Source organism: Colobus angolensis, unplaced genomic scaffold (genome assembly GCF_000951035.1).
Source record: "Colobus angolensis palliatus isolate OR3802 unplaced genomic scaffold, Cang.pa_1.0 Scaffold95, whole genome shotgun sequence".
In the NCBI taxonomy this organism is placed as follows: Eukaryota; Metazoa; Chordata; class Mammalia; order Primates; family Cercopithecidae; genus Colobus; species Colobus angolensis.
The window spans coordinates 10,961,055-10,978,970 of record NW_012123487.1 but is presented as its reverse complement, the minus strand read 5'-3'; the positions used below and the strand labels follow the sequence as shown (position 1 = coordinate 10,978,970).

Sequence of the window (17,916 nt, the reverse complement as noted above, 5' to 3'; positions counted from 1 at the left end):
TTTTTTTGTTATCCATTTGCTTGGTAGATCTTCCTCCATCCCTTTATTTTGAGCCTCTGCGTGTCTCTGCACATGAGATGGGTCTCCTGAATACAGCACACTGATGAGTCTTGACTCTTTATCCAATTTGCCAGTCTGTGTCTTTTATTTGTAGCATTTAGCCCATTTACATTTAAGGTTAATATTTTTATGTGTGAATTTCATCCTGTCATTATGATGTTAGCTGGTTATTTTTCTCGTTAGTTGATGCAAATTCTTCTCACATCGATGGTCTTTACAATTTGCCATGTTTTTGCAGTGGCTGGTAGCAGTTTTTCCTTTCCATGTTTAGTGCTTCCTTCAGGATCTCTTGCAGGGCAGGCCTGGTGATGACAAAATCTCTCAGCATTTGCTTGTCTGTAAAGGATTTTATTTCTCCTTAACTTATGAAGCTTAGTTTAGCTTGATATGAAATTCTGGGTTGAAAATTCTTTTCTTTAAGAATGTTGAATATTGGCCCCCATTCTCTTCTGACTTGTAGAGTTTCTGTTGAGAGATCCACTGTTAGTCTGATGGGCTTCCCTTTGTGTGCAACCCAACCTTTCTCTCTGGCTGCCCTTAACCTTTTTTCCTTTATTTCAACTTTGGTGAATCTGATAATTATGTATCTTGGAGTTGCTATTCTCAAGGAGTATCTTTGTGGCGTTCTCTGTATTTCCTGAATTTTAATGTTGGCTAGGTTGGGGAAGTTCTCCTGCATAGTATCCTGCAGAGTGTCTTCCAACTTGGTTCCATTGTCCCTGTCACTTTCAGATACACCAATCAGAGGTAGATTTGGTCTTTTCACATAGTCCCATATTTCTTGGAGGCTTTGTTCATTTCTTTTTATTCTTTTTTCTCTAAACTTCTCTTCTCACTTCATTTCATTCATTTGATCTTCAATCACTGATACCCTTTCTTCCAGTTGATCGAATCGGTACTGAAGCTTGTGCATTCATCACGTAGTTCTCATGCCATGGTTTTCAGCTCCATCAGGTCATTTAAGGACTTCTCTACACTACTTATTCTAGTTAGCCATTTGTCTAATCTTTTTTCAAGGTTTTTAGCTTCTTTGCGGTGGGTTTGAACTTCCTCCTTTAGCTCGGAGAAGTTTGATTGTCTGAAGCTTTCTTCTCTCAACTCATCAAAGTCATTCTCCATCCAGCTTTGTTCTGTTGCTGGCAAGGAGCTGTATTCCTTTGGAGGGGGAGAGGCGCTCTGAATTTTAGAATTTTCAGCTCTTCTGCTTTGTTTTTTTCCCCATCTTTGTGGTTTTATCTACCTTTGGTCTTTGATGATGGTGACGTACAGTTGGGGTTTTGGTGTGGATGTCCTTTCTGCTTGTTAGTTTTCCTTCTAACAGTCAGGACCCTCAGCTGCAGGTCTGTTGGAGTTTACTGGAGGTCCACTCCAGACCCTGTTTGCCTGGTTATCAGCAGTGGAGGCTGCAGAACAGTGAATATTGCTGAACAGCAAATGTTGCTGCCTGATCATTCCTCTGGAAACTTCATCTCAGAGGGGTACCCAGCCATGTGAGGTGTCAGTCTGCCCCTACTGAGGGGTGCCTCCCAGTTAGGCTACTTGGGGGTCAGGGACCCACTTGAGGAGGCAGTCTTTCTGTTCTCAGATCTCAAACTCCGTGCTGGGAGAACCACTACTCTCTTCAAACCTGTCAGACAGGGACATTTAAGTCTGCAGAGGTTTCTGCTGCCTTTTGTTTGGCTATACCCTGCACCCAGAGGTGGAGTCTACAGAGGCAGGCAGGCCTCCTTGAGTTGTGGTGGGCTCCACCCAGTTCGAGCTTCCTGGCTTCTTTGTTTACCTACTCAAGCCTCAGCAATGGCAAGCGCCCCTCCCCCAGCTTCACTGCCCCCTTACAGTTCAATCTCAGACTGCTGTGCTATCAATGAGTGAGGCTCTGTGGCCATGCAACCCTCTGAGCCAGGTGCAGGATATAATGTTCTGTTATGCTGTTTGCTGAGACCATTGGAAAAGTGCAGTATTAGGGTGGGAGTGACCCAATTTTCTAGGTATCGTCTGTCACAGCTTCCCTTGGCTAGGAAAGGGAATTGCCTGACCACTTGAGCTTCCCGGGTGAGGCGATGCCTCGCCCTGCTTCGGCTCATGCTCAGTGGGCTGCACCCACTGTTCGGCACCCACTATCCCACACGCCCCAGTGAGATGAACCCGGTACCTCAGTTGGAAATGCAGAAATCACCCATCTTCTGCGTTGCTCACGCTGGGAGTTGTAGACTGGAGCTGTTGCTGTTTGATCATCTTGGAACCGCCTGTATGTGCTGCATTTTCTTTATTCATTCACCTGTTGATTGATACTTGGGTTGAATCTATGTCTTGGCTATTGTGAATGGTGCTGCAATGGACATGAGAGTGCAGATTTTAAAAATGAAGTACAGCAAAAGAAACTATCATCAAAATGAACAGACAACCTACTGAACGGGAGAAAATTTTTGCAATCTATCCATATGACAAAAGTCTAATATCCAGAATCTACAAGGAACTTAGACAAATTTACAAGAAAAAAAAAACATTAAAAAGTGGGCAAAGGACATGAATGGACCCTTCTCAAAAGAAAACATTTAGGCCGGGGGCAGTGGCTCATGCCTGTAATCCCAGCACTTTGGGAGGTCAAGGTAGGCAGATCACGAGGTCAGGAGATCGAGACCATCCTGGCTAACATGGTGAAACCCTGTCTCTACTAAAAAATACAAAAAATTAGTGGGGTGTGGTGGCAAACACCTGTGGTCCCAGCTACTTGGGAGGCTGAGGCAGGAGAATGGCGTGAATCCAGGAGGCGGAGCTTGCAGTGAGCTGAGATCACTCCACTGCACTCCAGCCTGGGTGACACGGTGAGACTCTGTCTCAAAAAACAAAACAAAACAAAACAAAAAAAGAAAACATTTATGTGGCCAACAAACATATGAAAAAAAGCTCAACATCACTGATCATCAGAGAAATACAAATCAAAACTACAATGAGATACCATCTCACACCAGTCAAAATGGTGATTATTAAAAAGTCAAGGAACAACAGATGCTGGTGAGGCTGCAGAGAAATAGGAATGCTTTTACGTTGTTGGTGGGAATGTAAATTAGTTCAACTATTGTGGAAGACAGTGTGGTGATTCCTTAAAGACCTAGAATCAGAAATACCATTTGACCCCGCAATCCCATTACTACATATATACCCAAAGGACTATAAGTCATTCTACTATAAAAACACATGCACACGTATGTTTATTACAGCACTATTTACAATAGCAAAGATATGGAATCAACCCAAATGCCCATCAATAATAGACTGGATAAAGAAAATGTGGTACATATATAACATAGAATACTATGCAGCCATAAAAAGGAATGAGATCATGTCTTTTGCCGGGACATGAATGGAGCTGGAAGCCATTTTCCTCAGCAAACTAATGCAGGAGCAGAAAACCAAATACCACATGTTCTCATTCATAAATGGGAGCTGAACAATGAGAACATATGTACACATGGACACATGGGAACAACACACATTGGGGCCTGTCAGCAGGGTTAGCGGGTCAGGGGAAGGGAGAGCATCAGGACAAATAGCTAATGCATGCTGGACTTAATACCTAGGTGATGAGTTGATAGGTGTAGCAAACCACCATGGCACAAGTTTACCTATGTAACAAACCTGTACATCCCGGGCATGTACCCCAGAACTGATAAAATAAAATAAAATGAAACAAAATGAATTTATATCATAAATAGATAGAATTTAAAGAAAAAAAATCTGAAAGTCACATATCCATGACATAAATAAAACATTTCCAGTTTCTGTGTTCCCTTACCTAATCACATACCCTTACCTCTGAGAAGACACTCTTCTTCTGAACTTTATTTTAATATCTTTCTTGTGCTTTACTTATTTTATCACATGGTATGTGTCTTTAGAGAACATATTATTTTGTTTTGTTTTGCTTTGTTTTGTCTGGTTTTGAAATTAATTTATAGGAAGTCATGCTATCCGTTTTCTTATTTGTTTAACATTGTGTTTGAGTTCCTCCTTGTCAATGCATTTAGTGTTAATATGTTAATGTTTACTCATGAATAGTATTCATTTGTTTGAACATACCACAATTTATATATCCACTCTATGTTAGATGGACATTTTAAGTTTTTCAAATTTCTGGCTAATTTTAGCAATACCTTTATAAGTATTTTTTTTATGGGTCTCGATTCATATATAGTTTCCTAAATAAACCTATGAGTAAAATTATTGACTCACACTTTTACTATATGATACCAAATTATATTTCAAAGTAGTTGCAAAAATTCCAAATAAGTGCCAACGGTATAATGAAAACTCCTGTTTCTCTGTGTTCTTGCCAACACTGTATTGCCCAATATTTTTATTTTTAACAATGTGGTGCTTTAAAGTAATAACCTGTGATCTACATTTTAACCTAAAGCTTGAGAAGTCTTGTCATCAGTTTATTTACTATTTCTGTTTCTGCTTTGGTAAAAGATTTCATTTGTGTCTGTTGTTCATTCTCTTGTTGGAAGATTATTTATCTTTTATTGCTAATTTTTAAAAGATTATAGGTGATGTCAATATTAATCTTTTTTCTCTTCTTTGCATTGCATCATCTGCCAGTGTTCAACTTGTTTTCATCTTCAATTTTTTTCATATATTGTAATGAAGGGAAATTTTAATTTAATATAATTCATAAAAATTATCCTTCATGACTAACACTTTTGTCTTGAAATTCCAAGGTAGCAAACACATTCTTATATTTTTCTCTAAAAGTATTAAAGATTAACTTTCACAATTAAGCCTTTAATGAAAATGTTCTATGTGAATAATAAAAGATAGGAATTCATTTTCTTTATTTTCTTTCATTCCTGTGGAAAAATAACTATCCTAGCACAATATATTGACTAGTTAATGCATTCTTCTCAGATGTGCATTTCCATCTTAATCAAATGTCAAGTGTCCTTACAAGCATGATGTAATTCTGGGGGTTTTTGTTTGTTTGTTTGTTTTTGAGATGGAGGCTTGCTTTGTTGCCCAGGCTTGAGTTCAGTGGCGTGATCTCAGCTCACCGCAACCTCCACCTCCTGGGTTCAAGTAATTCTCCTGTCTCAGCCTCCCAAGTAGCTGGGACTACAGGCACCCACCGTCACGTCCAGTTAATTTTTATATTTTTAGTAGAGACGGGGTTTCACCATGTTGGTCAGGCTGGTCTAGAACTCCTGACCTTAGGTGATCCACCCACCTTGACCCCCAAAGTTCTGGGATTACAGGCGTGAGCCACTGCGCCTGGCCTGGGTTTTGTTTTGTTCCATTTTCTATGTATCCTGAGTCAACCTACTCTGTATTAATAGTTAGAACTTTAAACATCACTTAGGCTAGTCGTGGCTCTTCATTCTTCCCCATGAATTTTATAATTAGTTTATCAGAGTCCATGAAAAATCCTTTGATTTATTCTTGGAATTGCCTTGAGTCCACGGATATATTTAGAGATGATTGAAATTCAGATCTGAAATGATTATTCAAAAGTTCTATTTCTTCCTGTGATAGTATAAGTAATTTTAATTTTTTCAGTAGTATAATTTAATCTATATTTTAAGGTTTGTTGGCATAAAATTAATTAGAATACATTCTTATTAGTTCTAATCCTTGCAGTATCTGTAGTTATCTATTTTTATTTCTAAAATTGTTTCCAGTTTTTTTAACAAGATGTACCAGTCATTTGATTATTTCATTATTCTTTTTTAATCTTTCTATTGTATGTTTGTTCTGTAATTTATTAATGCTTGCTCTTATTTTTATTATTTTCTCTCATGCTTTGGGCTAATTGCATTATTCTTTGGTTAAGTTGATTACTTAGTTCATTGATATTCTTTTCTCTGTTGTAAACTAAGAACTTAGCTATTAATTTTCCTCTAAGTACTACTTTAACTGCATACCATAAATTTTGATAAGCAGTATTTTTGTTTTAATTTACTTTTAAGTATTTTCTAATTTCTTTAATTATTTTCTTTTTGACTCATAGATATCTAGATGTGTGTGTGTTTTAATTTATAAAATCCAGGGTTTTGTTAGAAATCAATTTGTGTTATTAATTTCTAAGTTACTGATTCTTTAGAACTAATTTAGACTTCCTTTATGACCTAGAATATTATCAGTTTTTATAAATGTTCCATGTGTTGTCAAAAAGAATTTGTATTCTCCAGTTGTAGAACACAGTGATTAATATACATATGATAAAACTTGTTAATTGGGTCATTTGAATCTATATCCTTATTGTTTTATCACTGTTTGATCTGTCAATTGCTGTTAGTTGTGTTGAAATCCCTCACAATGATGGCAAATACATTCATTTACATTTACAGTGATGACATTTTTTGTTTTATTTATATGGAAGCAGACAGATCTAGAAATATGACAAGTTTCTAATGATTTGAACCTTTTATTATCATCAAGTGGCATGCTGATTTTTAGTAATACTTTCTACCTTAAGATATGTTTTTCTACAATGCTAATATAGCTGCAACAATTTCATTAGGTTAGTATTGGCCAAGCATGTCTTTTTGTCAATCCTTTGCTTTCAACTTTTCTGTTTGTTACTTAGGTGTATGTCTTATTAAAAGGAAATATTTGGGCTCGGCATGGTGGCTCAGACCTGTAATCACAGCACTTTGGGAGGCCAAGGTGGGCAGATCACTTGAGATCAGGAGTTCAAGACGAGCCTGGCCAACATGGCGAAACCCCGTTTCTATTAAAAATACAAAAATTAGCCATGTGTGGTGGCACATGCCTGTAATCCCAGCTTCTTGGGAGGCAGAGGCACAAGAATAGTTGAACGCAGGAAACAGAGGTCGCAGTGAGCCCAGATCGCACAACTGCACTCCAATCTGGGCCACAGAATGAAACCCTGTTTCCAAGGAAGAAAGAAAGAAAGGAAGAAAGGAAGGAAGGAAGGAAGGACGGAAGGAAGGAAGGAAGAGAGAGAGAAAGAAAGATTGTATTTAATTTTGTTCACCATTTAAACAATTTTTTCTAGAAAATTTAGTCTATTTGTACAGATTGTGATTCCTGATGTATATAGATTCGCTTCTGTCATTTTTGCTTATTTATTGTACTTTTTGTTATGTCGTTGTGTGTGCGTGTGAGTGTTTGTTTCAATTTCATGCCTTCTTTTAGATTGTGTTAGGGTTTATTTCTCTTGCTTTGGTATAGTTTCACATTTTAAAAGTTATTTTCCCTTACTAGTTTGTACATTATTATATTCCTTTTGTGTTTATAGAAATCACATACATATTTAACTAAAAGTCTAAAATCAACGAATTTCTTTTTTTAATTTTTTTCTTAAAAAAAAAGGGATACATGTGCAGAACATACAGGTGTGTTACATAGGTATATGTGTGCCATGGTGGTTTGCTGCACCTATTGACTCATCCTCTAAGTTTCCTCCCCTCACCCCCCATCCCCCAACAGGCTCTGGTGTGTGCTGCTTACCTCTCTGTGCCCATGTGTCTTCATTGTTCAACTCCCACTTATAAGTGAGAACGTGCAGTGTTTGATTATCTGTTCAGTGTTAGTTTGCTGAGGATGATGGCTTCCAGCTTCATCTATATACCTGCAAAGGACATTATCTCATTTTTTATGGCTATATACTATTCCATGATGTATATGTACCACATTTTCTTTATCCAATCTATCAGTGATGGGCATTTGGGTTGGTTCCATGTCTTTGCTATTGTAAATAGTGCTGCAATAAATATACGTGTGCATGTGTCTTTATAGTAGAATGATTTATATTCCTTTGGGTATATACCCAGTAATTTGAATCCTGGGTCAAATGATATTTCTGGTTCTAGATCCTTGAGGAATCGCCATACTGTCTTCCATAATTGTTGAACTAATTTACATTCCCATCAATAGTGTAAAAGTGTTCCTATTTCTCCACAGCCTTGCCAGCATCTATTGTTTCCTGACTTTTTAATAATCTCCACTCTGACCAGCATGAGATGGTATCTCATTGTGGTTTTGATTTGCATTTCTCTGATGATCAGTGATGTTGAGCTTTATTTCATGTTTGTTGCCTGTATAGTGTCTCCTTTTGAGAAGTGTCTGTTCATATTCTTTTCTCACTTTTTGATGGGGTTGTTTTTTTTCCTGTAAATTTGTTTAAGTTCCTTGTAAATTCTGGAAATTAGACCTTTGTCAACTGGGTAGATTGCAAAAGTTTTCTCCCATTCTGTAGGTGGCTTGTTCACTCTGATGATAGTTTCTTTTGCTGTGCAGAAGCTCTTTAGTTTAATTAGATCCCACTTGTCAATTTTTGCTTTTGTTGCAATTGTTTTTGGCATTTTTGTCATGAAGTATTTTTTTGTCATGAAGCCTGTGTCCTGAATGGTATTGCCTAGGTTTTCTTCTAGAGTTTTTATGGTTTGGGGTTTTACATTTAAGTCTTTAATCCATCTTGAGTTAATTTTTGTGTAAGGTGTAAGGAAGTGGTCCAGTTTCAGTTTCCTGCATATGGCTAGCCAGTTTTCCCAGCACCATTTACTGAATAGGAAATCCTTTACCCATTGCTTGTTTTCAGCAGGTTTGTCGAAGATTATATGATTGTAGATGTGTGTTGTTATTTCCGAGGTCTCTGCTCTGCTCCATTGGTCTATAAGTCTGTTTTAGTACCAGTACCATGCTGTTTTGGTTATTGTAGCTTTGTAGTTTGAAGTCAGTCAGCCTTGTAGTTTGAAGTCAGGTAGCATGATGCCTCCAGTTTTGTTCTTTTTGCTTAGGATTGTCTTGGCTGTATGGGGTCTCCTTTGATTCCATATGAAATTTAAGGTAGTTTTTTCCAATTCTGTAAAGAATGCCAATGGTCATTTGATGGGAATAGCACTGAATCTATAAATCATTTTGGGCAGTATGGCCATTTTCACGACTTTGATTCTTCCTGTCCATGAAGCTAGAATGTTTTTCCATTTGTTTGTGTCCTTTCTTATTTTGGTTTGTAGCAGTGGTTTGTAGTTCTCCTTGAAGAGGTTCTTCACATCCCTTGTTAGCTGTATTCCTAGGTATTTTATTCTCTTTGTAGTGATTGTGAATGGGAGTTCATTCATGATTTGGCTCTCCGCTTGTCTATCATTGCTGTAAAGGAATGTTTGTGATTTTTGCACATTGATTTTCTATCCTGAGACTTTACTGAAATAGCTTGTCAGTTTAAGGAGTTTTGGTGCTGAGTTGATGGTGTTTTCTATATATAAAATCATGTCGTCAAACAAAGACAAGTTGACTTCCTCCTTTCCTATTTTAATACCCCTTATTTCTTTTTTTTAATTTTTATTTATTTATTTATTTTTTTGAGACGGAGTCTCGCTCTGTCGCCCAGACTGGAGTGCAGTGGCCGGATCTCAGCTCACTGCAAGCTCCGCCTCCCAGGTTCACGCCATTCTCCTGGCTCAGCCTCCCGAGTAGCTGGGAGTACAGGCGCCTGCCATCTCGCCTGGCTAGTTTTTTGTATTTTTTAGTAAAGACGGGGTTTCACCGTGTTCGCCAGAATGGTCTCGATCTCCTGACCTCGTGATCCGCCCGTCTCGGCCTCCCAAAGTGCTGGGATTACAGGCTTGAGTCACCGCGCCTGGCCTAATACCCCTTATTTCTTTATTTGCCTGATTGCCCTGGCCAGAATGTCTGTGTTAGCTAGGAGTGGTGAGAGAGGGCATCCCTGTCTTGTACTGGTTTTCAAAGGGAATGCTTCCAGCTTTTGCCCATTAAATATGACATTGGCTGTGGGTTTGTCATCGATAACTCTTATTATTTTGAGATATGTTCCTTCAATACCTAGTTTATTGAGAGTTTCTAACATAAAGGGGTGATGAATTTTATCAAAGGCCTTTTCTGCGTCTGTTGAGATAATCATGTGGTTTTGGTCTTTGGTTCTGCTTATGTGATGGATTACATTTATTGATTTGTGTATGTTTAACCAGCCTTGCATCCCAGGGATGAAGCAGACTTGATCGTGATGGATAAGTTTTTTGATGTGCTGCTGGCTTTGGTTTGCCAGTATTTTATTGAGGATTTTCGCACTGATGTTCATCAGGCACATTCTTTTTATATTGTCTCTTCCAGGTTTTGGTATCAGGATGATGCTGGCTTCATAAAATGAGTTAGGGAGAAGTCCCTCCTTCTCAATTTTTTGGAATAGTTTCAGAAGAAATGGTACCAGCTCCTCTTTGTATTTCTGGTAGAATTCAGCTGTGAATCCAACTGGTCCTGGGCTTTTTTTGGTTGGTAGGCTATTAATACTGCTGCAATTTCAGAACTTGTTATCGTTCTATACAGGGATTCAACTTCTTTGTGGTTTAGTCTTGGGAAGGTGTGTGCATCCAGGAATGTATCCATTTCTTCTAGATTTTCTAGTTTATTTGCATAGAGGGGTTTATAGTATTCTCTGATGGTAGTTTGTATTTCTGTGGGGTCAGTGGTGATATCCCCTTTATCATTTTTTATTGTGTCTATTTGATTCTTCTGTCTTCTTCTTCTTTATTAGTCTAGCCAGTGATCTATTTTGCTTATTTTTTCAAAACACCAGCTCCTGGATTCACTGATTTTTTTGGAGCATTTTTCGTGTCTTTATCGCCTTCAATTCTTCTCTGACTTTACTTATTTCTTTTCTTCTGCTAACTTTTGGATTAATTTCTTCTTGTCTCTCTAACTCTTTTAATTGTGATGTTAAAGTGTTGATTTGAGATCTTCCTAGCTTTCTGATGTAGGCATTTAGTGCTATAAATTTCCCTCTTAACACTGCTTTAGCTGTGTCCCAGAGATTCTGGTACATCGTCTCTTAGTTCTTGCTGGTTTCAAAGAACCTCTTGCTATGTAGTGCTGAGAAGAATGTATATTCTGTTGATTTGGGATGGAGAGTTCTGTAGGTGTCTATTAGGTCTGCTTGGTCCAGAGCTGAGTTCAAGTCCTGAATATCCTTGTTAATTTTCTGTCTCATTGATCTGTCTAATATTGACAGTGGTGTGTTAAAGTCTCCCACTATTATTGTTTGGGAGTCTAAGTCTCTTTGTAGGTCTCTAAGAACTTGTTTTATGAATCAGACACCTGGAAACATTATCAATCTAAGAACATTTTTTAAAATTATTTTTGGGGGTTGGGGGGGAAATGGAATTAGCCCATTCCTGGTGCACCAAACTTGTATGAGAATGTGGGATTTTGTTAAGCATTCTCATGAAATACTTTTTCCTTTTATTCCCCTCCTCTGTCCTACCCAGAGCCAATCCTTGTCAGGCAAACGAACTTCTTTGGGGCAGATTTTTTTCTTATTCATCCACTGTGGGTGACTCCTACCTGAGATCCTGGCTTTATGTCAGATGAGTACATGATCTGACCACCAACCCACTTGTGCCAACTTTTAACTTGTAGCCCATTGGAAACCCATCTGGTCTTTCTACAGTCAGCATAAACCTTTAGGACAAATATTTCTATCTAGTTTATCCCTACCCCCACCTCCAGAATTGCACTTTCTTGTAATTTCTACTTTCCAGTTGTCTTCAATCTCACTTTAGAAATAAAAGCAAAATAAAAATAGACATTTTTTGATATTTTACCCACCATTTCAGGTGTTCTAAGTCAAATGAATTCTTCAGTCTTAATTCATCATATTGTCAGAAACAGAAGTCCTCATTTGGTTTTTAAAATACTCAAAATATTAGCATGATCTGAGTAAGTGCTAAAATGATTAGCCTTCCAGATCTTGTGCTAACCTGTAATGTTGGTCTTCAGCCTACCCACAGCTACTGTAGAAATGGGCAGGGATGGAGGCAGCCTGTTAGCTAGCGGGTCAGTTATTTATTGATCCAAGTCAGGCAGAGAATTCAATACAAACTAAGTAATAAATACTGACTCAGAAGTATATGTCCCCTAGCAAAGAACTTTGCAATGCTTACTAAGACCCAAAATAACTGCTTATTCCCATTGGTTGTAGATAAACAGGTATCCTGCACCAGCAACAGCTTTATATTTTATTTTGTAAGGCAATAAAAAAAAATATGTAATTCCCTAGGGACCCACGTAAAATATTTAGTCTTTAAAAACAGTTAGTTTCTATCCAGTGTTATATGAGTTTTCAGGAGCAGTCAAGGTTTCTTTGCACATCATAAGCTTAGATATAGTTCTCCAGGGAAAGAAATGTATTGCAATTATAAGCTTCAATTAACCATCATATCTTGGCAACAATATTTTTTAGGTCCCCAGGCAAAACAAAGCACAGCTGTTGAAATTAGTATCTCAATTCTCTGCCTCACTTTCATAAAGGAAGTATTCAATATACATAATGATCTTATAAAATTCAAGGAAAAAATGGCAAAGAAGTCAAGGAAAGTAGCCAGACTCCTGACATTTTCTAGCTGTAGACTGTTAGAGACCCCCATGCTGTGCATTGACATTCATTAACTTTTTGTAATTTCAACTGGACTAGCCTGTAACCCATGCAGAGAACACCTCATACAAGATTGAACTATATGAAATTGCTGATATGACTATTTCTGACCTTCAAATTTAGAAATTTCATAGGTTCAATCTAATATTTTGCCTTCTCAGTTAAAATCGATTCTTGCTTGTCTGGAAACTACAAAGTTATAATATAATGGAATAGAAGCCTTTCTGTGACATTATGGAGCATAAAAAGAGATCTGGGCAGACATGTTAATAAGAAAGAAGAAATTTAAATATGCTTACTTTTCTTTTAGGACCACCAGCAAATTCTCTGTGGTATGCCAATGGTGTCAAATTTTGTTTAGATGTTCACCTGTAACTGTGCCTCTGATACTCTGTGGTTCTTTTCAGCTGTGCAGCATTCTTCCGATTCATTTTTCTCCATTTGTGCTGTTTTTCTCTGTGGTGTGAATCCATCCCTATCCATTATGTCATGCCTCCATCTTTTGCTGCTGCTTCAGATTGCACTGAGCCATAAGAGGTAAGCTCCATCAAAAGAGGGAAAACTGACTTTCCTTTATGCTCAGGAGGAATCCTTTGTCCAAGGTATTCCATAACCCTGCCCCTGAAATCAGTACTTTCTAAACTACATTTTAAAAGGAACTGAATGAAAACGATTCCTCATAGCCACATTCACACCAGAATTCCTTGAATGCTGTTGCACACACATTGCAAATTCAGCAAACTTAATTAGCTGCTGCTGACTAATGATCATGGACATCAGTGCCCTTGGCTTTGAACCTTAGCATCACCCTCAATTTTCAGTATAGTAATATATATACTAAAATGCCCCATAAATTAGTATTATTTACTGCCATCTTGAATATAGAATTTCTAAGACTACCATCATCCACTAGGCTAATAATGATTATAATAAAAAGGCAATATTTGAATGACTCTGTCATTTTCCTTGATGCAAACAGTGACATTTCCAAACATTAATGGGTTTGACTATTTACATGCATAAAATTCTTCAGACAATAACCAACCTCCCCCTTAATGTTTCACCATATAGTTAATGAGAATTATTTTTATGTTAATCTCAATTTCATTTCCAAACTTGGATTTGAATTTCCCACAGCCTGTAACTCATAATATCTCAGTTTTATCATGAGAAGTTTTTGAGAGCAGGAGAATTGAAGTTGGTTTAGATTCAAAAATGCCCTGGGCTTCTTAAGCAGCTAAAATAATTTTTAAGCAATATTTTTTAAGAATTATTTTATCTAAAGTAGGCAAACTAATCTATATAGGAAGCCTCACATATCACTATTTAGATTGTTCATTCATCTATTGTTAATCCTCTCAGTTGCCATCTAACACTTAGAGGCAATAAAATGATCCTCTACCCCATACATACGGTCCACGTTAAGTTTCACCCTTGTTAATCCTGAAGGAGCCAGGGTTCACAATATAATGCTATTTCAGCAGTGTTACTTATATCTTCCTGTCATTAAGCTTTGAATCCACATTGCTTTATATTGGGAATGTGTCATATTGTGACAGGCTAAGAATAAATTTGCATCACTTGCCTGACCTCTAAACTGACATTCTGTTTTAGAGACAAATGTTCCAACCTTTACCAGACACAGATTTGCATATCTGAACTGTTTAGTGAAATGAATACCTAATACAAGAAAGAATATAGATATTTAGTCTATATGGTATGGCACTGCAATACTATTGGGTTTAATGCAGGTCATCTGACTCCTTGCAATCTCAAGTTTTTCTATCCCTGTGACCTGCTTCCTAGTCTTGACCCCATGCAGTTGATGAGATAGACTCTCATCATTAGTATCCAGCTTTTGTTAAGGATAGATTCTCACCATTAGTGTTCATCTTGCATTCTGTCTTTCACATAGGTTAATTTTTCATGTTGTAGCAATACATAATATTCTTTGTAAAATTAAGTACCTACATAAATATATTTTCATTGTAATTTTTGATGGCTGCGTTTAAGACATATACCATGAAGAAAGGCTTAAGGAACTAACTTACTTGAATCATCCAGTGTGTTTGGGATACTTTGGTACGCAAAAATGTAAAGTAACCAGCTCTGCCTGACCAGGGAAGGGATTTAAGAAGGCTTCTCAGAGGAGGTAATTAACTGAATCCTGAATCTTAAAAATGGGAATTTTCTGGGTAGAAAAGGAGTTTCAAGGCTCTGCAAGCCATGAGACAACATGTGGAATGGTAGAAGATGTCATATTTGGGAGACAGCAACTAAGTTGACATAATTGGATCATAAAGCACTTGGGATGGGCATAGAAGAGGAGATGACCCAAATCACAAAGCTTGGATATCTTTGTTTTATGGTTGAGGTGGATGGAGCCTGTAATAGATCTCAAATGGGGAAATGATATGTTTATATATTTATGTTTTCGAAAACAATAGTACATGGAACTAATGTCCCACTTTAAATATTAATAGTTAATTTCTACTTGCACTCTAGAAATTATCTTTTACTAAGATTTATGGGAGTGTAAATTAAGACAATGTAAATGCCAAAGAGAAACTAGCATAGGACCGGCATCAGTGAGATCTGGGTTGAATCCTATGTTCCTATATTCACCCCTTTCATGCTATATGGTAGTGAAAAATTATACCTCATTTTAAAAAATCCTAAATGAGGGACATTATTTATAGATCACAGGGATGTTGTATATTATAATTCTAAAAGTTAACTGACATGTAATTGACACTCTGTATTAGCCTCTATTTTAACTTTATGGATACATTGTTAAGAATACTACTGCTTACAATGGTTATTAAAAATTATTTCAATTTCAAGATCTGTGGTTACGGAGTAACCCTAAAATGATAAATACTATTGTGATGTATTTTTTAAAAAACTGACACAAGTCAAAATACACATGAATAGTTGATACATATTTTCTTATGATCTATTGACCTTCTATGGAAAACTTCTCATTACTTCTTTCCTTAACTTTAAAAAAAAAAAACTTTCAAAGATTTCAGTAGAGTATTTGATTCTTACCAGATTCTGGATATCAACTAAAAGATGTTTCTTCTTTTTTCCTTTTTTTTTTTTCAAGCACATCTTGACATGACAAGGTGGAGTGATATTTTTCTGAAGAAATGCTCTATCATTTATCAATTAATCTCCTCTTTATCAAATATTTTCAATGAAAACCATGCCTATTTAAGTATAATCCAGGCGATTATTTATGACAAAAGAAAAAAAAAAAAACTAACTCAACAAGACTGAGCTTCCTTTTCTTTTTTGTTTTTTGAGATGGAACCTCACTCTGTCTCCCAGGCTGGAGTGCAGTGGCACGATCTTGGCTAACCGCAACTTCCACCTCCCGGGTTCAAGCCTCAGCCTCCTGTGTAGCTGGGACTACAGGTGCACTCCACCATGCCTGGCTAATTTTTTGTATTTTTAGTAGAGATGAGGTTTCATCATGTTGGCCAGGCTGGTCTTGAACTCCTTTTTTTTTATAGCCAAAATGTGCAGAAGCAATTTTACCTCTTTGGAACATATGGATGGTTATAGACAAAAGACTAATGCTGGTACAAAATTACTTCTGACGCCCTTGGTTAAAATAAGACTAATTCTAGAAATGGAATATTTGTTTGCTTCATGTAAAATTTTAGGGTGCAAAAAAAGATTCATATTTAAGACCTCACTAAAACCTCTTTCACTCTACACTCAAATCACTGCCACCCTTAAATATACAAAGTTGGAGACATGTAATTACTTGAGATTCTTGAGAAGAAGGAGAAAGCAACACAGAAACCTACTTAAAATGTCTAATTCTTCAAGATGCACATTTTCTTCAGGGATTTTACTTTCCAGATTTCTCACTACTGTCTTGGCTGTACAGACATAACCCTAGGAAATGTGGTCAAACTAAATCAAAACATGAAGAGGAAAATAAACTAAAAGTACACAGTCATTCCCTTTAAGACCAATTTAAAGTTATTGTTCATTAATCCCACATTATTCTTTCCTGAACAACCCTCCTCAGGAAGCCCCTGTGGTGGCCAGAGCAGCCTTGTTCCTGGAATGTGCTCGTTTTGTTCACCGCTGCAACCGTGGCAACTGGCCAGAGTGGATGAAAGGGCACCATGTGAACATCACCAAGAAAGGCCTTTCCCGGGGACGCTCTCCCATTGTGGGCAACAAGCGAAACCAGAAGCTGCAGTGGAATGCGGCCAAGCTCTTCTACCAATGGGGAGACGTGAGCTTTCGGTTTTCTTCTATAACAATTAGGATGCTTGAGTGAAGTGGAGTCATTTTTTGATTGGTTGTGTTGGTTTTGAAGACAATTTGTTGAGTGTTTGATATGTACCAGGTACTGAAGGGAACCCTTTGGGGAAAAATAAACAACTCATTTAATCGTCCCAATAAATCTATGAGGTCAGAAATTACTCTCTCTATTTCACAGTTAAGAAAACTGAAGTTTATACAGGTCAAACGACCTACCAAAGTTTACATGTATATTAACAGTAAGTAGAGGAACCAATATTCCATCTCCCAGATTAGATTTCAAAGCCTTGCTTCTAGTTGCTGTATTCATCAAGAATTGTCTTTTTGATAGTTGTTGTTATAATTGTAAAATACACCCTTATTTTGGATTCTATTCTAATTTATGTTTTGTAGGACATGATTTTTTCTAATTTCGTAATGAAATTTCCTCTTTTGTTGATGTGCCTCCTTTAAGTTGTCTGAAAGCTTTTGGAAATTGCACACACACATACACACATATGTATGTATGCATATGAGTAAGTGAATAAATTTAAAAGTGAATGAATGAAACTTCTTTAGGAATTCCAACAAAAAAGACCCTTAAAATAACTCCAACTTCTTTACCATAGAAGGAAAAAAGGTGAAGAATAAAAAGAAATTCAAGAGGACCAAGTTGTTTCTGCTAATTTTAGACAGAGCTGAACATAAACACACATAAAGAGGTTCCATATATTCCTCTTTTCTTAAAGATTACTTGGAATAACTGTTATAATTTCGATTAATAATTCAGCTGAATGTGTCTACCAATGTGCCTACCAGCTAAGGGTATTCTTCCTCCAGTTTTACCCACATCTTTTTTGTGAAGTGCCTGAGTTATTCAAAAGGCATGAATTGTATTCAGTATATGTGCAGTCTTTCTATAAGTGTATCAGTCTTTACTTCATTTGCTGTTCTTTGGATTTTCTTTCCTATATAAAGACATCCTGTTTAAAAGGATACATGAGTGTGTGTGTGTGTGTATATATATATATGTATATATATGTGTGTGTATATATATATTTATATATACATATGATACGATGGAGTAGAACACTTCATTAATGCTAATGTCGATGATCAAGACTTAGCACTGCCCTTTTCAGGCTTCCTTTTTTATTTATTTATTTATTTATTTATTTATT

At 36.9% G+C, this 17,916-nt stretch overlaps 1 protein-coding gene across 2 annotated transcripts in view; it reads left to right on the top strand.

Moving 5' to 3' along the window:
- UNC80 (unc-80 homolog (C. elegans)) overlaps positions 1 to 17,916 on the top strand; it is a 230,726-nt gene that overhangs the window by 91,388 nt on the left and 121,422 nt on the right. For both annotated transcript variants that reach the window (XM_011932342.1, XM_011932341.1), the window contains exon 23: positions 16,515 to 16,727. In XM_011932342.1, coding sequence (XP_011787732.1) covers positions 16,515 to 16,727 — 213 coding nt within the window. The remainder of the gene's footprint in view (positions 1 to 16,514; positions 16,728 to 17,916) is intronic.